The 21,178-nt window shown below is 38.8% G+C and overlaps 2 protein-coding genes across 3 annotated transcripts; both read right to left on the bottom strand.

The window, feature by feature from the left end:
• Positions 1-1,718: 1,718 nt before the first annotated feature.
• zglp1 (zinc finger GATA like protein 1) lies at positions 1,719-9,538 on the bottom strand. Of its 2 annotated transcripts, none has more exons than XM_039811894.1 (5): positions 9,382-9,538; positions 6,526-7,953; positions 6,313-6,425; positions 5,124-5,217; positions 1,719-2,220 (listed from the first exon to the last, which is right to left on the bottom strand). In XM_039811894.1, the coding sequence occupies exons 2-5, from the start codon at positions 7,938-7,940 to the stop codon at positions 2,088-2,090; spliced, it is 1,755 nt and encodes a 584-aa protein (XP_039667828.1). In that variant the 5' UTR covers positions 7,941-7,953; positions 9,382-9,538; the 3' UTR covers positions 1,719-2,087. The 2 variants fall into 2 exon arrangements, with proteins under 2 accessions (XP_039667828.1, XP_039667819.1); XM_039811885.1 differs by having other exon boundaries at positions 9,330-9,538.
• Positions 9,539-9,732: 194 nt separating this feature from the next.
• Positions 9,733-14,156, bottom strand: fdx2 (ferredoxin 2). The gene is made up of 5 exons (XM_039811905.1): positions 13,938-14,156; positions 13,525-13,576; positions 12,133-12,239; positions 11,097-11,184; positions 9,733-10,980 (listed from the first exon to the last, which is right to left on the bottom strand). Exons 1-5 carry the CDS (start codon positions 14,122-14,124, stop codon positions 10,824-10,826), a joined length of 591 nt encoding a protein of 196 aa, XP_039667839.1. The 5' UTR covers positions 14,125-14,156; the 3' UTR covers positions 9,733-10,823.
• Positions 14,157-21,178: the final 7,022 nt, after the last annotated feature.

Consider the following 21,178-nt stretch of genomic DNA (forward strand, 5'->3'; position numbering starts at 1 on the left):
GCCTCCCACTCTAAACTTTCTCCTCCTCCTCTTGCAAGCAATCTGTCTTCATCAAAACAAAGCAGATGAAAATCAGTAACAGGAGGCTCTAAAACCTAAAGGTTTAAACTAAAGAGTGAATGTATGGTGATGATAATGAGGAGATATAGCCTATCAAACACCGCAAAGTCGTTTTATACACCACTAGGCACATTGGCTCTGGATTCTCTACTTATTTTAGTTTTTAATCCCAACTCAAATTTCGTAACCCCAATTTGTTGTGCAGCCATGTGTAACCTAGAACACAGGCGTAAACATAAGATGCATAAACATAATAAAACCGATTCAAAACTCTGTAAAACAAATGCAAAAACCAACCGTGCAAGCTCACATAATACAATGTAGGCTACATCAAGATACAGCCTAACATAAATCCTATCATCACCCGATCATCAGTGGTTAAAATCACCATCATCAGTCACCAATTCTTTATGGAAGAGGAAGACTAATTATAATATCATATTTTACAGTTTGATGCTTGGCTTTTCTACACTGAATGTGCATGTCTATATCTGATTGTTTTGCTTCTATGTTTCATTGTATTGTGGTTTACTGACTAAGATTCATTAGGGTTTTAGTGCTTACTGTTGATATTTAAGTGAGGTGATTGGATTGAAATATACTTCATTTAAAAATGAACATTAATGTTATTGTTTCTATCTGTTATGTTCTTGGCTTACACAGTGCTCATTTCCTTCTGTGTTGCTCATTGCCGGATGGTTTGGCACATGGTGACAGAGGCAACTCTGGCTGTTTCAAATAAGAGGAAGACGTAATCCGTTTTGAAATAATAGCTGCACTGTATCAATTCGTGTGAGGCCACCCACTTGGCCGATGTGTCTGTACTGCAGGGTGGGCTAAGGAAACTGTGGGAAGTCTCATTATTGAACAATTCTTCCCTGTTCCTCTCCATATAGTTTAATGTGATTTGTGTATACCCCTCAGAACTACTCTGAGGGTTATATTCTACTATTTTATAATCATTGCATTTTCCGTAGGGGATTTAATGTATACCTAGAGCAGGCCTTATACCTACAAAGAACAAGGAAACAAATTGTATGTTTCATACTGAATTTAATACAAACCAAAACCCATGCAACACACAAATGTATTTTCTTCTCACTGAAAACAGCAATGCTAAGGAAATAAGTGCACTAACTAAACCGGCAACAACACAAATGAATGACAAACAGAAACAAACCCCCAAAAACAACACACAATTGGAAACAATGATAAAGACAATAAATAACTTAATTTAACGTAGGAAACTAAATGTATATCTACTGAACTTAGCCGACAGTCTTGCTGTCAAGGTCAAGAGACGTACATTGTTTTGCAGTTAATCACAGTGAACACAGCGCTGAGCTCAGGTTGCAGTGTTTGGTCTACAGAAATAACTTTCTACTGCAGCCATCTGGCACAGCTGACCATTATACACAGGCAACAATAAAGCTATATAGATGAAAACATGCCTAAACGTTCCACTGAATGTGTCCACTTCTTATAGTAGCCCTTCAATGTCACATTAATACTGCGTTTATGCTATAAACTGACTGGGCTTCATCGATATATTGCCTCCTTGTGTAGAGAAGAAATCAAACCTATCAACTGTATAATTCCTGTCACACATGCTACATACAGGTTAGCAGGTAGCACAAATAGGATCAGTGCAGTCAAGATTGAAGTACATATTGTTTTATTCAGATACCCTTTCATTTTTAAAAAGAGTTTAACAAGGTTTTTTTTTCATTTTAGGTTGTTTACATGTTTATGTTTTTTTCCCTGGTGTATACAGCACCTTGAGAGCAGAAAGGGACCCAAAGGGAATTGGTCTTCCCTGAGGTACATCATTGTTGCAGTCAAACTAATTACCGAGTCAAGTAAGATGTAAGAAGCTGGTGCTGCTCCTCTACGTTTGCATTTCCATCTGTAGTGAACTGTAGCAGACTATGAACTACGGGAGCAGAGAGTAGTTTTGAACTGTTGTTGTGCAAATGTGTGTAGACCTTCGTCACACACGGACATAAAAACCTTTGCTCTTTGTCTTGCTAGGTGGTGTGTTTCCGCTGAGATGAGGTCAGCCTCACAAAGTTTCCACACTTGAGGCAGCATGAGTTGGAGTTGCCCTCTTTCCTAGGGATATGCCAGCAGTTGACACAGCGCACTCTGTACTTCTTATACCTTTAAAAGCCAAGAAAGAAAAAATAAATAAATACAGTGGTGATTAAACTTAGTTTTATCTGTGACATGTATATGCAAAAAAAAAATTGTAATCGATTCTCATTCGTATCGCGATTCAAGCTCTACCGATTCAAAATCGATTAATAGAATTCCAAAAATCTATTCATATTTATAAAAATAAAAAAAAAATTGTCCTGAAATGCCATTACCTCGCCATTCCCATAGATGGCGCTGCGTCAAATTCACACTGACGCCTGGGCACTCTTGTTATAATCAAAAAAAGAACGAGTGCAGCGGAAGTAGTTTAGTCGGCGCAAACAATGGCAAACCTCACAGAAAGAATTATTCAACCTGCTCCATCCTCATTGAAGGCGAGAGTTTGGACACATTTCGGCTTTTATAACCTCGAGGGGAAGACGGAACTTGATAGGAATCATGCTATATGCAGGCTTTGCAAAGCGAAAGTTAAGTATTTTGGAAACACCACAAACTTGAGAACTCACATCGTACACCATCACCCAGAGATTAACATTAAAGGTGTGGACGAACAACAACCTAAAGTACCGCGCCAGTCAACCAACGCACTCCTTCATTGCTCTAAACTCCCACCAAACTCTGAACGAAAAGCTCTTTTTATTTAACAGTTTTATTTTATACTTGAATTAAATGTATTTGAAAGCTGGCCTAAGCTTGGCACTTTGCAGTTTTTAGTTGCAAAAGTTTTTATTTTTGTATGAAGACATTAGTGCTGTCAGTTAAACGCGTTATTAACGGCGTTAATGCAAACCCACTTTAACGGCGTAACATTTTTTTTTTTACGTTTAACGTTTTTAACGATTAACGTTCTTTTTGGCCTAGCAAACTTTGTAGTTTTTTTCACATGCTGTTACAACAACTAGTAACGTTAGAAAAACTACAACACCACACCGGATCTAGCTAGACCGCAAACAAAACAACAACAACAACAGGCACGCCGCACACATTTATTTGGGCTTGCAAGCCGGCCAAAGAGTAGTAGGCTAACGTTACGTTTTGAGTGGATGGCGAGCACGAGACGCCGAAATGGATGGCAATAAGATTCTGAATGGAAAGTTTATTTTTAAAAAGTTGCCAAATGGTTCCATTGACAAGACCAAAGTGATCTGTGTGTTTTGTCGTTGTGAACTGATCATCGCAGCACGTCCAGTCTGAAATAACACTTGATGGCCAAGCACACAGCTGATGCCAATTCTCCGTGAAAAAAAGAAATCAAGAGACATTTAGATTTAGATAAAAATTGCGAGTTAACTGACATTAACGCGATTAATCGCAATTAAATATTTTCATCGTTTGACAGCACTAGAAGACAAAGTAATATCAAACTACATTTAATTTGTTGGGTTTCTTTTCTTTTAAAAATTGGACGTCTACTGCATACACATACATTAAACATACATAAACATTACCTTAAGTTGCGCAACTTAATTTTCAGAACTACAAGTTTCAATCTGAGACTGATCTGTATATAGGCCTATATGTAAATATTAGTTATACTAAACCTATTTTCATTTATATATTTGATTACAATGTCACACAGCTCTGTTACACTTATGCTAGTAGATCCTTGATCAGCTGTTTCTCCGTGAAGAGAGAGAGAGAAAATGGTGCGGAACAGTCAGCTGTTTTTCTGAAGGGATAGTCAACAAGTCAGCTCTTTAGATCAGATCGTGTTCACCACTACGTTTTTTCTTGTCTATTTTTGGTAGTTGTTGCGTTTGGTGTAGTTTCATCGTCCATACGACACTGTGATTTACTTTTGTTGGGTCCGCTTCATGGAATGGATGATTAAGTTAGACTCCATGTTTTCTGTTGAGATGCTGAAGCATTGACGTCGTGCTATTATCGTGGTAAGCTAGTTTGATTTTGCAGTAGACACACTGTACAGAGTTTTCGTTTTGATTACGTTTGAACTGATTCCAAACTTTGGACACTTTCTGTTGTTTTCTCCAGCCTGTCTCTTCTCTTAGTCCCTCACTATTTACGTACTTTCTTCATTTTGTAATCTGCGGCGTCAGTCTTCATAGCATGTGTTGCCAGCAGCGTCAGCCCGGTGTGCGACAGAAATAATCATCCGTGCGGAAACACCGTCAGTGATACAACATTGGTAACATTGATTAAACGAAGCTTCGAGGCAAATCATTTTGCATCGAGGTTTTTTGGTAATCGAATTATTCGAGTTACTCGAGGAATTGTTTCAGCCTTAGTGTTTATGTCTGCAGACCAAGAGTATGAAACATAAGGCAATCAATATATTAATTCCAAGTCTTTCATGTAGTCATCCGCAGATTAATTGTTGCAAGGGTGCAGTATGTATATCATTGAAGCCGTAAAGTTTGTGTAACATAAAACTTCTATGAGTACACACTACATCAGTGGTGACAACGAGCCAATAGAGGAGCTACTGTTCTGTGTATGTGGCTGTCCATGAGGCTGTGGTTAGCAATTCTAGTGAGTCGTTTGTAATTCGTATAATTATTGTTACTGATAATTGTTGCTGAGGCAAAATAAAGTGAAAAATATGACAGGAAAACCAAACAATATCTGGATACAATTACTGTATATACAGTCAAATGTAGTCTAATTCTTTATATGTTATAGGTATTACATTTTGGATAATATTGTCCATAATAATTACCTTTATGGACAAATCATTGAATAATCAGTCTGTATGGACTAATCATTATAGACCTCAATGTTACAGCCAATATGGAAAATTAAACCCTTATATTTCTGAATGTCTATATAAAAGTTTAGAATAAATTGCATTAAATTTAGTCTCCCCTAGTGATCTAATAGATATGCCATGCACGCAGCTTTATGGATGTGTTTATAAAACATTCAACAGCCAGCAATGTTAATATGACCTTATTCCACAGGCATTACAGAGGGGGGTCCCGTCCTCTGCATCCCTCCACATGGGGGTCTTCCTGGTGCTGCATGATGCACAGGCTTTACCATCTTGTGAAACAGAAAGGAAACGTGTCTTTAGTTAGTGTTAGTAATTTTTGAGGGTACTTAAAAAAAACAAAAAAAAAACAGTTTCTATCAAAATGAAGGAAGTGATTGTGATGCAACCAAAGATTTTCTGGCAATGAACGCAACAATAGGCAATAGGATTAATACTACAGTATGACCTGGAAGAGTATTATGCATTTTTAGTGTCATTCTGTGACTCAAAAAGATTTGTAAGTGACAAAACGGACGGACTGAAAACAATGATATCTATTGGGTAAAAGGGAAGATTTTCTCATTTGTAAATGATAAACTATGAATTTCTATATGCATATTATTGTATATTCAGTGTAGAAGATCACTGTAACATCTATGTTGCATTTTGCTGTTAATCACTGACGTAACGAAAAAGGCTGTATATCTGGGTGGTGTCACAGAAGGGTCTTGGCTTGTTCATGTTACTTTTTCACCAAAAAAGCATATGCAAATTTCCAATAGTGAAGGTTTGTTATATAAATGTGTGTGGGAAGAGAGATGCTAATCACTGCAATGAATTTGAAACTGCTGAGTGCACCACCTGTTCTGAGTGATGCAAGTTTTAATGTGGTGGCGTCCTCTAGTGGAGAAAATGGGCATTCCATGCAATGTACTTCAAACTTGTTTTTTCAACTATAGAGTAATGCTTCTGATGCATTCATGTTAACATGTCAGCATTTTGTGTCTGAAAGTATTATGATTGTTTAGTTAATATACATTATGTAATTCTCCTTATGAGGGTTTCCCTTTTATGTCCCCTATATTCCCCTATCATTTTTTTGTGTGGAATTGTTTCTTATCTGAATGGAAGGGCTGCAAAGAAAGTGTCATCTTATACAGATTTAAAAGCCTTCTGAGACAAATTTGGGATTTTGGACTCTATACTGTAATTAAAATTGACTTAACATGATTTTTATATATATATATATATATATATATATATATTTCATAAGATTACCAGATTAAATTGCAGGAGCTCCACATTGCTGTTTAGGAAGCCTGTAAAAATGTCAACATACTGTAAACTGACATCTGCTTCACTGCAGGCACTCGAGGGTTACTCACTGGAAACACTGGTCGTCGGGGAACTCTCCTCATCCGAGCTGCTAGTTTTAAGGGATTTCTGAGACGTCCGTGTCCTCAGCCTTGGTTTTCTCACACTCTTGCGGAGCTCCTTGCTGCAGCAGACACAAAAAATATGTGTGAATTTAACTTACTGTTAGTTTTCATCACCAGCTCCGAAATACCCACGCAAACATGTAATGAATCTGTCACTACCTGTACTTTGAAGTTATGAGTAGCCGACACTGTCCCCTATTGTCATCCAGCTCTGTCTCCATCCTGAACGTCACTCCCTGGAAGTCTGGGTCTTGGATATTAGCACTCCGGCTGGGATGAGGTTGTTTTCTAGGAGTCTTGGTTCTTGACTGTTGGGTAGATGGAGCAGCAAGTTCCTCCTTTTGCACTGACCTGGGTTCTGGTTTTGATGTTGCAGAAGGTAATGGGTTTGTTTCTCCATTATAGCTTGAGGATTTCAGTTGTGCAACCAGAGGGCATTTCTCCTTTATGTGAGCATCAGTACATTCTGGGTTAGATGCTGTGATTTTGTCATCTTGTTTTGAAAGTAGGTGACAATTCTCTGTCGTGCTAGATAAAAGTGATGCAGATTGCGAAGAAGGCATGACGGAGCTTGGATGGGGCAGCTGGGAGTCACATGGGGGCTCTGTAGTCAAAGCAAGGTTTGCATTGTGGTCTAGTGTTAGTGCTGGCTTTGACAGAGCTACACTTGCATCTTCACTTGAATTAAAAGTCAACTGGGCATTAAGGAATGCATCAGGCATGTGAGTTGGAGACAAAACATTTTCAGAGAAGGGTAAATGCAAAATATGTTCAGAAGAAAAACAATGCTTCTCACACTCCTGGTTACACTCAAATTGTCTGTGAACACTGAACACTGAAACAGTGTCTGCTTTTTCAGCAGTCTGCGACTGAACATAACAGCCCACCTTGGAGTCTTTCACACAGCACTGTGGTTTATAACTTCTGGCTTCTCTGCTGCAGTCCTCTCTCACATCGTCCACAAGACTGACACTGGCTGGGATTTCTTGCCTCTCATAGATAAGAACAGATGGTCTCAATGTGCATTCAACATTTACACGGTCACCTCCGACTCCCTGATCTGTTACATCTGCTGTTGCAGTCGATGATTTGTCTATTGAATGGCCCAATTTTGTGGTAGATGATACTGAACTTGGGTCTGACGCCTCCACATCCCTTTGATACAGGAGCCTCTCACACTGCAGATTGATCAGACTTAGTACTTTCCAGGGGCTGTTGCATTGAGGATGTGGCTCAACCAAAGTTGTGACCTTGCTGTTGTGACTTTCCTCCTTCACTTTTTTCGTTGGATTATAAGGTGACATACGAGACAAACTGCACTGGCAGGAACTATTAGAGATTTGAAACGGATGTGCATCCTCTTCCTCTTTTTTAACCATAAAAGGACCTTGCCTAGAAGGCTCATGTATACACATGGAGGGTGAATTTGTGTCCAGGAAACTGTTGTGGATAGGGGATGCTAGCTTGGAAACTTCTTGGAAAAGGTAAAAGAGTGTTGAGTGGGAGGCATCATGTTCAATTGTGCTCTGGTTTCCCTGGATGAAGGCAGCTTGTGTCCTTGGTCCTGTGCTCATGTTGAGGAAATGTCTGTACCATAAAAACAAACAGCTTTACATCAGTAGTTCCCAACCTGGGGATCAGGCCCCCCTCAATGGGTGCAAGGTAGGAAATAAAATCAATATGACAAAATTATGTTTATTTTCAGACAATTCAAATCATCTTTGCTTTTTTTTTTTCATTGTAAAATATTATATAGTTTTACCTCTTCAGGCTACTGGATATATCTTTCAGAGGTGGACAGTAGGCTAATGCTTCATATTAGGAAGTCCCAAGTAAAAAAAAAGTTGGGAACCACTTTTCTACAGAAGAGGCTCAATGGGATTTAAAGCATTGGCACAACATAGAATATTAGACCATTTAAGCTACATTTATAGCTATAGCTCCTACAATTGAGCTACACAGGCTACTGCTGTATGCAAATACCACAGTTTAAGTAGATAAGCTAGGGCTATTGCTGTGTTTAACATTTTTGTTTCCAAACTGTGGCCAACAGTGACAGTGATAGACCATTGAAAACTTGAGCTTTAGTATATGTTTGATAAAATGTTTAATTAGACCCACATAATTAGCGTTATAGCCAACATGGGCTAACTGGAATCATCTAGTGTCGTTTCATTTTTTTTTTATATAAATGCCTAACAAGCTCGACCTGTCATTTTCCTTGAAAATAGATAGGCATATGACGTGAAGCCTGTTGTATCAAGAAAGATAAGATTTTCATAAAAGAATGTAACTTCTTTAACTCACCGGAAGAACTGTAACAAAACTGTAGGTGTAGTTTAAATGTGTTCTAGAATACAAAGGTAGCACTTGCGTTCTAAAATGTCGACAATTTTCGCGGTCTTTGCGGAGTTTGACTGTCGCGAGCGCAGACAGTAGCAAGTCGGATATATATTGAAACAATATCAATACTTAAAGTATGTAGGCTGAATGTAGCCTATATTCCTCCACCTCTAATATTGATTTTCAGAAGGCTATGACTTCCCTTAGACCTAAATGTTTTAGACAACAAAATGAAGTGTTGATGGTCAGTTTAAGTCGGTGTACGTTTTTAGCAACTGATTTGATTGAATGCATTAACTCTATGGGCATTCTGAAGCATAGGCCTACGTTTGCTTAGTTTGTAGATCTATCAGAGCTCTCTGCAGGCAGCCTGTAAGAAACTGTCGCATATTCTGATCTATTAACGAGCTTCACTCAGTATTCTCACTCTAGCATTAAGTTCACCGATCCTTGTCTTTATTAGTCTATTTTGACCTGTCATGGCCTCTATGGCTAACCACGTCTTTAACATTTGGGCCTGAAGGGAACAGTTAAAAAAGGTGGTCAAAATCAAATTCAAACAGTCCAGTACAGTCTACCCAGTTAACCTGGGATTGCTGTGCACTACTATTGATGCTCACCTTTAGATGTCCAAATCGATCATCAAGTAAACGATGAAGTGTGTTAACTTACTGGGAACTCCAATTGCTGGAGCTGGTTGCTATGACTGGGTCGTGTTTTGGACCAAGAGGAATTACGCGGGTGTTTTGGTTCGCTTGATTACACCTGCTGGGGAATAAAAGCGTTGGCCACACCGAGTTCCAGTTTCACTTGGTAGCTGCTGCAAACCACCCTTTGCGACAACACAAATGCCTGTTTAGGTATTTGCTGGGTAAAAGATGGAGATTTTGCCAGTAATGACCGCCTGCAAATAATGCAATGAACTAGCTTTGATTACTTTACAATGGAAACTTCATTTTTGTCCCCTTTGAGTCCTTGTCTTAAGTGTTTAAGGGTGCTGGGTATTAAGAGCAGTGTTCAAAATAACTTTTTAAAACTTGTTTTATTGCACAACTTTAAATATTTAATTTCAAGACATGATATATATACAATTGACTGACATTTGTGCGTAAGGACAAGTACAGTAGACTTAAGTAAAGGGTAGAGGATAAAGGGTAAACTTATTCCACGGTAACATGAAGCCCACAAGACTCCAAACAGACTCTGCTCTGGATCAAAGCACACCTGAACCAGATCAACTAATCAAACCTTAATCACTGGCACCAGAAAGAAAGTGCTTTAAAATTAATTTTCTGTTTGACACTTTTTCAAACAATTAGCCTGAATGTTTTGCAATCTTTATAGTGGATACAATTTAAGTCTAAATTCTGATTTACTCTGTTGAGAGCCCATTCTTTAAGCTTCAGGCAACTAAACTCTTCTTATTCTTCTGTGTTGGACTTTAGTACCATGCAGAAAATAATATTTTTGAGGCTTATGACTTGGGACGAACTATAGCCAGTGGGTACTGAAAAGCTATCACAAAACCTACAAATTAACTTAAGTACATAGAAATGAAAGTAAATGCTATGCTTACAATATCTGACAAGTAAATTAGAGTGACAATGATGGACTGGCAGAAATGACTAAGGACATCAGCTTGTGATACTTGTGCGTATATGAGCTGTAACGGAATGTTCCATTAAACGGCACAAAGATGAACTTTGTTAAAACTTTCTCTGCAATGTATAAAACAAACATGACATGTCTCTTAAATTGCCTGGTGTTTTAACAAAGAACAGTTTGTGAGATTGAATGGCATTGATGCTGGCCTGAGAACTCTCCACTTGGCTAAATACTTCACCATCACAGTTTTTTATGGAAGTAACCATTAATTTCACCTTCAGTGGGAATCATATAGTGTCTGACTCTGTCTGATATCTGCAGGCCTGTCTTGTCATTGGTTAACTGTGGAATTTGTCAGCCAGCAAGAAGCCTAGGGAGTTGCTACGGACTTTACTATCCTAGCCGTGCATGTCTTCATGGTCGCCCCCTCACTCAACCAGCACACAAGGTGTCTAGCTCGCAGCGCCACCCTTTTATTTTTCTCCAATTTTCATCATCTCCTCCTCTTCTCAATGAGGTTTGGGAACATGGCCGTCCACATAGAAGTTCCTGGTGACTTTGGGCAAGGTGAGCTCCATGCCCTCCAGCTCTGAAGTGAGAATGATCTGACATCCCAGCCGGGAGTTCTCCTGAAGCATGGGCGCCATGTCCAGCATGTCATCCTCCCTAGAGCGTAAAGATATCTGTCAACGTTTACAGCGATCTCCCTTTCACCTCATTGCACACATTTGTTGAAATTCAAATGTTGTGGTTAAGGAAGATGTCATTTGCAGCAGACCTACCTCTCTTCAGGTTCTGGCAGTTTATCAAAATGGGAAGCACTCACATAGACGTGACATGTTGAGCAGGCCAGTGATGCCTCACAGGCTCCTAAATTAAAGAGAAAAACACATATTGAGCATTAATATCCAGAAACCATCCCTTAATTAAATATTTAAAGTGATGGTTCGGAGTAATTTCACCCTAGGGTCCTTTGCACCATGACCTCGAGCCAAACACCCCCCCCCAGAAGCTTTTGTCACCTGGGTCGAACATTGGGAGAGTTAGCGTAGACTAGCGTTATCAGCTGAATAGCTTAGTGCAGGGGCTAATGGATCACGTTTATATCTATTAAATCTTTACATTAGTACATATAGGTTATGCACTCATAAAACAATGGATTAGAAAGTTTGTAAATAACACTTGCCTGCTGGCTTCTGCTCTCTGCTGTTGTTGTTGCTGCTGTAAGACGAGTGCTTAGGGCCGTCTACAAATTACAACACCGAAAAGAGATGCAACAAAAATATTTTTTTATTTAACTTTTTTTTTTTAAGTAAGTGTTGTAGTATAACTAGCAGGAGACAAGTATTAATTGAGGTAAGTTTGGAGATATTACCTTATTTAATCATTAAATTAATAAATATTTTTGTTGTATCTCTTTTCGGTGTAGTAATTTGTAGACGGCCCTAAGCACTCGTCTAACTGCAGGTAGCAGCAACAGAGAGCAGAGGAGAGCAGGCAAGTGTTCATAAACTTACAAACTTTCCAATCCATCGTTTTATGAGTGCATAACCTATATGTACTAGTGTAGACGTTTGGTATCATTTCGGGCATTATTAGTGGGGTCATTTAAGAGATACAAACGTGGGTCCATTAGCCCCGGAGCTAAGCTATTCAGCTGATAACGCTACTCTACGCTAACTCTCCCAATGTTAGACCCAGGTGAAAAAAGCTTCTGGGGGGGGGTGTTTGGCTTGAGGTCATAGTGCAAAGGACCCTAGGGTGAAATTACTCCAAACCATCACTTTAAGAAACAGTTATAACTGTGTAAATGCTCACCTTCTAGTTCAATTCCATGCTTCTGAGCCAGATACATGACATTATCTCCCACTTTGGCCTTAACTGGGATCCTCTGACCAGACCGATCTATATACACCACATTCACCCTAAAAAGCAGGGAGTTAAAAACAATTTAGCCTTATCAAAAATCATATGTTTGAGCTTATGTGGCAATGTTTTGTAAAAGCTTCATTCACGCTTAAAAAATGACAAAGACAGTAGAGGAACAATATATTCCATGTTTAGTAAAGTGTTTGAATTAGGCCAGTGTAGCATACTGACAAAAAGATGTCTGAAAAAAATCTGGCACTCAAGACAAAAAACGTATATGTCTGTTTACTTTGGCTACACACAGTTAATACTACTTCTTGAGAAGCCTAAATTCAAGAGCGCAAACCTTTTGGAGTACGGTTACTCATCAGTGCTGCCACTTTCTAACTAATGTAGGTACACATGGTGTTATTAAAGAGTCAGGCATCACACACATTTGAGATCACACACAGGCATCACAGTTTCCTGCCCAAACATGCCACGATGGGAGGCAAAAATGTGCAGTTTTGGTCTAGTACAGAATAGGCCTGCACAATATGAGTAAAATATCAAATTGCGATTATTGTTGACTGATGTTGCAATTGATATGATTCACGATTTTGAAGGGAATTATCATTTTTGTGTTATTATTCTCATTGAAAAACATTGATTTAATACATTTTAATTATTATGTGATTGTGTGTGTGAGATTCTGTAGGAATCGATTTGTAGACCGGAATGTATCTGCAGCACCACAATACTTAATTCAGAATGATTTGACAGATTTTGCCTTAACACATATTTCACCCCCCTGCAGTTTTGATATTGCACTACTCCATATTGTGATTTTAATAAGATTTTGATCAATTGTGCAGCCTTAGTACAGAAAGCTGCTGGATATAAGTTTATATCCCCTGATACCAATGGGTATCAGGGGGTAGGTCTTTTGATATTATGTGCACAAGAATTAGGTTTTAGTATGTTGTAAATTGTAAATGGACTGCACTAACATAGTGCTTTCATCCTTAGAAGGACCAATTGCTTCTTTCTGGAACATTCAGTTCAGTGTCACTGCTGCTGTAGGACACTTTGACATGTAGGAGTATCCAAATATTTTTATTGTCCTAAAAACGTTTATTACAATTGTGGGGAAATTCTCTCTCTCAAATGCTCAGCTTGTGGTCCAAAAAAAAGTTTAGCATGACTCAGCAACATTTTTAACTTTACCAGAAGATGAAGTGTAGTTTCCACTAGCTTGAACTTTGCAGTTTCATTGTTTGATATTAGTAGTTATTATTAAAAGGTATGTGTGCATTGAATAATACTAACTGAGAACACAATAAAACCCCCGTGTAAACTTACACATCATCCGGGTCCTCTGCATTGGAGCTCCCCTCCTCACTGTGGTAAAGACCTTTGAAAGAAAGAAGCACGAACAGGACTGTGAGTGTTTCTGCTGTCAGTGGTGATGTTATCTCCTCCTGACAGTACCGGATGTAGACAATGTCAGAGTTGTTGCATAGTAGCAAAGTTTCACAACCCCTTCTCTGGGAATGTTGCTATTGAGTTACACACGTAACTTGAGCGGACTTATCGAGTCTCATAACAGCGGAAATCCTTTGACCACCTGCTAGCCAAATTTTACTGACATAAACGATAGCTCAAACTCTGGTATTTAAAAGAAAACATTTAATCACTTAATTAAACCTATCGTAAACAAAGAGAAGAACCAGCCTCTGACTAAGGCTAATGTGTTAGCAAACTGCATCACTCACCTATACTCGTCTGCAAGTGTCGATTTATGGTTCGAAAGCTATCAAAAGAACCCATCCTTTGTAAACTACCCATGCTGGTCACACAGCTCTTCAACTTGTAAAGGGGACATATGCTACAGTCCGGTATACTTCGAGAAAGTCTCAAAGTCAGCCCCATGCTCGACCGGACTGCAGCGGTGGCAGCCATGATTCTGTTTTGGTCACATTACCGAAAGCGGCCAATAGGAAAAGAGAGCTTGCGGGGTGACGCATCTGGTGTGACGTACCTCTCTGACAGCAGAGGGCGCTGCTGCAGTTCAAACTGCTGACACAGACACGTAACGTAACACTTATACTATACTATACATTACTAACTACGTGTTAGACTGGCAGTGGTGGCAGAATTATTCAGATCCTTTAGTTGAGTAATACCACAATACCACACTGTAAACATCTGTCATAAGTAAAATTCCTGCATTGAAAATGTTACTTAAGTAAAAGTAGGCTATGTAGCCATAGACCTAATCAGGAAAATGTAGCCTGCTTAAAGTCTTAAAAGTAGTAGTAGCTTAGTAAAAACATTCCCCTGTTATATTATATCATTAGATTATTATTTACCATGCATTAATGTTATAGGCAGGATTTTACTTTTTATAGTTGGTTGATGCTCATTTTTGAATTATTAACTAATTAGTATTTACATTACGGATTAATCTGCTGATTGTTTCTCTATTAATTGATAGATTGATTGTTTGGTTATAAAATAAAAATAATAAAAATTGAGAAATGCTGTCACAGTTACCCAGAGCCCCTTTAGGCGTGAAAGTGACCTGCACTTCTAAATGAAGTAAAGGATTTGAATACGTCTTTTATCATTGCAAAATGTTATTTGGCCGGTTACTAGCTGTGAATAAGACAGGGCTGTTACTCATTTCTTCTTTCTTTTCCTTGCATTCTTAAGATGGTTTTAGTGATAATGACGTTGCATATATATATTTTTTTCTTACTTTACATTATTATTCTACATTTAATACTTTTGTATTTTATTCCACTTACAGCTCTGACCAGGCTAAGCCTGTTGCAGTTATGTGTTTGGTTAAGGAAGCAGGTCAGCCCTTAGTTTAAAAGAATCAAAATACAATACTGTATTTCACATTTCCACAAAGTCCCACACAAGGTTAAGCTCCATACTCACCAATATAACTCAACAGTAAATACATGTTCTGCCATGTGTGCTGTAGAGGAAGACATAGCTTGATAAGAAATCAAATGCAGACCGGCAGACTGAAACAACTAGTGTGTGAAGACAGAGCAGTCATGTTATGACTAGATGCAGGTGAAGCACTCAGGTGCTCTGTTTTCTCTTTCTTTCTGTACTTATCTTTCCTTGACATCCACTTGGAGTGAAAGGAAGTTATCCTAAAAAAAACTAAGCTATTAAACATATAATCACTTTACAGAGTAGTAAAACTCCACAGAGGAGCATTGTATTGATATTTGAGATGTGTTTTATAGGCTTTAGTGCACTATAATACTGCGGCACTATAGTTTTTGTTTCTTTTCTTATGTTTTCTTGTGTCTCATACTGATCTGTGCTTTAGGGGAAAGCCACTCTTTATGTTGCTTTTAATATACTGTATATACTAACCCCCCATCTGGATCTGGCTGCAGAGGTTTTTTCCATGGCCATAAAAAGTAAATGGGGCACTCTCATGTCTAGTTTTTAATTTATAGGGAGCGCTGGGAGTCAACCTAACAGTCGGAGTCAATTCACTGGCATTTAGATTATTACACTTTATATACTCTAAATCCACATAATATAACACTATTACACTTTTATATACAGTATGTACTCTCTCTCTCTCTCACACACACAAACACACACACACACACACACACACACACCTGCACAGGATTAGTGTCCAGGGACAGTTTACCTGTGTGTCTGTGAAGTCTGTAAATTTAGTGCACTTAGTATACCATTGGGCCCTCTAGTCCTTGGATCCTGCAGGTGTGTGTGTGTGTGTGTGTGTGTGTGTGTGTGTGTGTGTGTGTGTGTGTGTGTGTGTGTGTGTGTGTGTGTGTGTGTGTGCGTGCAGGGGTGTGGTGGGTGGAGGTTGTTACACGCTTGACTTGGATAGAAAGTGGCCCCTAGCTGTTCCTTTAGATTACATTCCCTAAAGACTTTGCAGTACAATAACTCATACACCTCCGCATTTCCACTCATACAAAGCCACTCACACTGTATGACACACACACACACACACATCTCTCTCTCTCTCTCTCTCTCTCTCTCTCTCTCTCTCTCTCTCTCTCTCTCTCAACATATGGCTCTCCCAGAGCCCAGCAGCAACAGCCTGTGTGGACATTTTAGCAGTGATACAGTATATCTGATCTATCTGAATCTCCCCAGAGCTGCATGTCTGCAGGCAAGGACAGATACAGCATGGAAAAACAACATTTCCCAGCAGTCCTTTGGGTGCCTTTAATCACCCCAATCAGCGCTCCCATTATTGTTTTTTAGTTTTTACAACATGATAATCTATTTAATTACTTAGCCTTTCTTACAAATGGAACTATATCTTTGGGACTTTATTAAATAAAGTTTTACATCTTCAGCAGGAACAAATGGGCTTGAGTGCCACAGATTAGATGTTGGTGTTAGCCTTTTCATTGGATTTTTTGACAATAAGAAAAATAAACAACTAACCTTATTTTTTATTTTATCCCTTTCTTGGGGTTTATAAGGTTTATAAGGTGTATAATGGACCAAAAGGTTTGTAGAATTTGATTTATAGTCAAAACAAGTTGGAGTTGCAAAGTTTTTCCAAGTGGGTGTCTGATTGCAAATGTAGTATGCTCTCTCATTGTCTGCATGCACGTTACAGTTCTCCTATTTAATGTTGTTTCTGGCTTTACTGTCAGTACATCATCAGTTATGATGATTTATGTGAGGCCACCGGATTGAATGACAGCAGCTGTTTCATTTGATTTCACTTGTTTTACTGCCCTCCTTTGGGAACAGTCTGCTCAGAGTTAGATGGATGTCAGATGGGTGTTTTCTGTGCAGAGTTTGAACGTTTCATGAACCAACATTGCCTTTAAAGCTGCTTTGAACGATGCAACTCAGTGCCAGTTAGCCTTTACAGCCCAACCTTTCCTTTTGCCCTGGTGCTCAGCTTAATGAGACCATAGACTTTCTTAAAATGATAAAACATTTAGAGTTAGTTTCGGAAACATTGCTTGAAACTTCACAGCTGCCATTCTGCTGAGTTTGACCTTAAAGAGGATGTGTTGACAACAGGACATGTCTGAACCACTGTAACTAAGTTCCATTTAATCTTATCATATCGTCTTCATCCCACTGTTTGAAACCACTGTGCATGTGCATACCTGCAGTTGTCCTGTGTCACGAATCTCTTCTCGTAAATGATTCACACAAACTTCTGAGAGTAACTAATAAGAAACAGGTAAAAGAAAAAAGTGAGTGCCCCTATGACCTTTCATGCTTCATCTGTGTGGGAATGTTTGTTTCTTAGCCAGACCAAAGGGAAACTTACTATCAATGCAATGTAAACACAGCAGTCTGGGAGCTGACATTATTACAGCTTCTTAGTCAAACTCTTGTGATGTTCATGCGTCTGGGACACTTTCTCTATTGTGGGTCACACATTTAAATGTAGGAACATTTTAGGAGTCTCCCCGGGGCTCAAGGTTGTGTTGAGTTTTTTGTAATTAATGATCTTTTTCACACTGCACTAAAAACTGCACAGCGGCCAGCAGTGATAGTGTTTGTTTTAGTTTGAGGTCTGGATGTGGTTTCGTAGTTTCAGGCTGGGGTCTGAGCAACTACCGTCTGGACTGTGATAGACAGTGTTGGCCGCTGACTGTTGACCTTTGACACCAGATTAAAAAAAGGCAGCAGGGAGAGGTCAAAGACTTGGGAGGTCATGGAGGTGCAACTAATCATGTCAACAAATCCAAACACACCAAGGAAGTCATAGGTCCATTCCAATTATTGTGTTGCTAAAAGTTTGTGGAACGGTGATCAGAGTTTAACACTCTTACATATACATAGAAATGGTTATTTAAAGCTAGTTATACAATCTGACCAACATACTGGGCAGATTGTCTCACATTTAAAACAAAAGGCTAATGATGATGTAGATTTTTGTTATTTTCAGCAAATCCCATTAAAAGACCAAAACTAACAATGCTTTAGTCTGTCTTCCCTTCCCTGTCTGTTGCACTCAGCCCCAAGTTCTTTTGTTCCTACTGAAGACATAAATCTTTGAAAACAGGTCATAAATATATAGTTTCCTTATGTAAAGAAAAAGAGAGCTGAATAATTTGCTAAAACAGCAGGACATTGTAGGTTTTAACAATGTTACAGAGTAAACTGTGCATTTGTTAGGGACTATTTTTGTGGTGGATTAATACACATTAGTGCTCAAGAACAGCGACTAAATGGAGCATGTGAGAGATGATGAGATATTGTGAGATTGTCTTGCCAGTATACGTTTAAGGTTAAAGAAATCAACAGTGTTATTCTGTTCTTTTCTTATTGTTAACAAATCCCATGAAAAGACTGAAACCAATGCCTGAGTTGATCTCTCAATACTCTCCAACTTTGATGCTCTGTCGGTGGCTACTCAGCCCCAAGGCCTTTCTGTCCTACTGAAGATGTAAATCTTTAAAATGGGTGACAATTATAGTTTCATTTTTAAGAAAAACTCAGTCATTTCTTCTGACAGCTGGGAATTGTAGTCAGTAGTAAGTTACTCAAATGAGAGGCCATAGTAAATTTTGGGGGGACTAGTTCAAGCAGTAGATTGATACACATTTGGTGATCTAGTGAGTATTTTCAGCAGCAGGGCATGGATCTGGGATTGACTTCAAATGAACTACAGTGCCTGTGTTCATTCATGGTAATGAAGGAACAGGTCACTAAGTGCAAATGTGTGGCTCATTGATGTGTTTTTAAGTTTTTGAACAAGAATGGAGGACTGTAGGCATCTATCAAACAGAGGGATCAATTCATTGTTGCTTTTTGTCTTTTCATGGGATTTGTTGATGATAAGTAAATTGAAGAATATCACCAGACTTGAAAGAACTGAGTTATTAGTTGCTGTGTTGACAGTGGATCATGTCCCTTTCCCTCTCCATCTCTATCAAAGCTAACTAACCTGTCAATCACAAAGTGGTTACCAAGGAAACATTTGCATTCCGGAGAACATTCTGGAACATCATACTGTGAGCCTTCTCCTGTTGTCATGGCAGCAGAATGATTGATAAGCTCCTTGGGGAAGGAGAGCAGCTCCGGGCTTTTCTCTCTCTCTCTCTCTCTCTCTCTCTCTCTCTCTGTGTTGACAGCAGGTAAAGATGACTGTGAGGAAGAGAGAGAGAGAGAGAGAGAGAGAGAGAGAGAGAGAGAGAGAGAGAGAGAGAGAGAGAGAGAGAGAGTGTGTGTGTGTGTGTGTGTGTGTGTGTGTGTGTGTGTGTGTGTGTGTGTGTGTGTGTGTGTGTGTGTGTGTGTGTGTGTGTGTGTGTCTGTCTGTTTTGTGTGTTGTTATTAAATTATGGCTGTAACAACGATTGTAATTGACCTTCCACGATCCAGACCTGGCCTCTGTAAAACATGTAGTCCAAAACAAAGTACAATGTCTCTCTGGGGACTGAGAGGTGTTAACTCCATGACAAACTGGACTCTGTTTCACTCCACATGGTCCAAGTACAACTTTTCACTGCAGCTGTAAATTGTCTTTACATTTCAAAATGAATAATTGGCTTTTAGAAAATGTCATGTCTGTTTGCTTTTAAATTTAGAGGTTTTCATTTAATTAAAGAAAATGGTGCACACTGCGGGGGGTGTACACATAGGCCTACACTAGCCTACTGTACATTCCACTTCGTACTTCATTTCGTGCCTTAGGCTCCAAAAGGGCAGACAGGGTAAAAGTAAATCAGTTTAGTGGAGCAATTTGTACTCAAAAAGGGTGAGAAGTTTATTTACTTTCTACTTTTAAATTAAGTGTTTTGCTTTCCTGTCTTTAAATGATGTACAACTCTGCATCAAAACAATAATGAAACTCGCAAGAAGACCAAAATACATTCCATTTATTGAATCAGGGTATTCATGCTCATGACTTTCTGATTATTATTTCAAGCTACATTTTAAGTCTTATCTTCTTCTTGTGAAAGGCGTCACTCTGTTATCAGACACATCTTTCGTGACTCAGTCAGTACATCGTTTCTGCTAATCCTGGCTTACTTTACTTCTGTTTCTCTTTTTATTCCAGCACGTTCTCCCTTTCCACTCCTGTCTCTCAAATTAACCCTCATCCCTCATCCACTTTATGACCAAACCAAAACACTAGCATGTCTTTTTTCTGTGTGTCTACAGAATCACTAGTCAAAGCAGTATTATCAGTGCTGCTTGCAGACTGAAATGGCCCAAAACAGCATGAGAAACAAAACCCATTGTGTGTGGCTGAACTATCATTTTATTGTTGCATAACCTGACAGCAGCCAACATGTGCATGAAACTGTATGTAGTTTTCTGCTGTCTCTAAAATACAACACAATAACACAACATATTCAAAGCAAAGTGTTTTTTTCAGGAAAGAAAAACAGCCATATCAATAATAAATCTGATTATTTCTGAATTATGAGCTCATGAAAGAGCTGTTCCCATTAGTTTCATATTATTTATAGTGATGTATAGTAAATGGTTTATTTTCTTATCCAAAGGGTATGATGTGGTATGTGGATCTCATATGTGGTATGGGTTGCTGTCTCCTGTCTGGGAACTGTTATCATCTGCAGCTCGGGGCTTTATCGTTGCACAGCAGAGATGATAAGAGACTACTCAGGACATGGTGTAGGCCATTCTTGAATGTGTCTCTGTCCATAACACACACACACACACACACACACACACACACACACACACACACACACACACACACACACACACACACACACAAATATTTAAATTTTGTTACATTTATTGCCATCTTTGCCCTCATGATCTTATACTAAAAAAACATAGTTTGCCTCATGCAACGCTTTCAGTTAATTATCCAAAATAAAGGGGCATCAAGTCTGGAAAAGTATGTTGCTCCTGAAAATGTACATAATACATCACTTTAATGCCACAAACACCACATATGAAATTACGTATTATATAATTTGGGTGAATCAAAACTGACCTTATGTGAAATCTGAAGTTAAATAATTTCTGACTATTTCCCCTAATATGG

Source organism: Perca fluviatilis, chromosome 1 (assembly GCF_010015445.1).
Source record: "Perca fluviatilis chromosome 1, GENO_Pfluv_1.0, whole genome shotgun sequence".
Taxonomy (NCBI): domain Eukaryota; kingdom Metazoa; phylum Chordata; class Actinopteri; order Perciformes; family Percidae; genus Perca; species Perca fluviatilis.

Bases quoted from the DNA above. Each gene is read 5' to 3' on its own strand.
- zglp1 (XM_039811894.1), bottom strand. From the start codon at position 7,940: ATGAGCACAGGACCAAGGACACAAGCTGCCTTCATCCAGGGAAACCAG. The intron at 6,426-6,525 runs GTAGTGACAGAT...TGTCTGCTGCAG, and splicing joins CTCATAACTTCAAAGTACAG to CAAGGAGCTCCGCAAGAGTG. The intron at 5,218-6,312 runs GTGAGTAACCCT...CTGTTTCACAAG, and splicing joins CCCGACGACCAGTGTTTCCA to ATGGTAAAGCCTGTGCATCA.
- fdx2 (XM_039811905.1), bottom strand. From the start codon at position 14,124: ATGGCTGCCACCGCTGCAGTCCGGTCGAGCATGGGGCTGACTTTGAGA. The intron at 12,240-13,524 runs GTAAGTTTACAC...CCTGCTTTTTAG, and splicing joins GCAGAGGACCCGGATGATGT to GGTGAATGTGGTGTATATAG. The intron at 11,185-12,132 runs GTGAGCATTTAC...TCTTTAATTTAG, and splicing joins GCATGGAATTGAACTAGAAG to GAGCCTGTGAGGCATCACTG.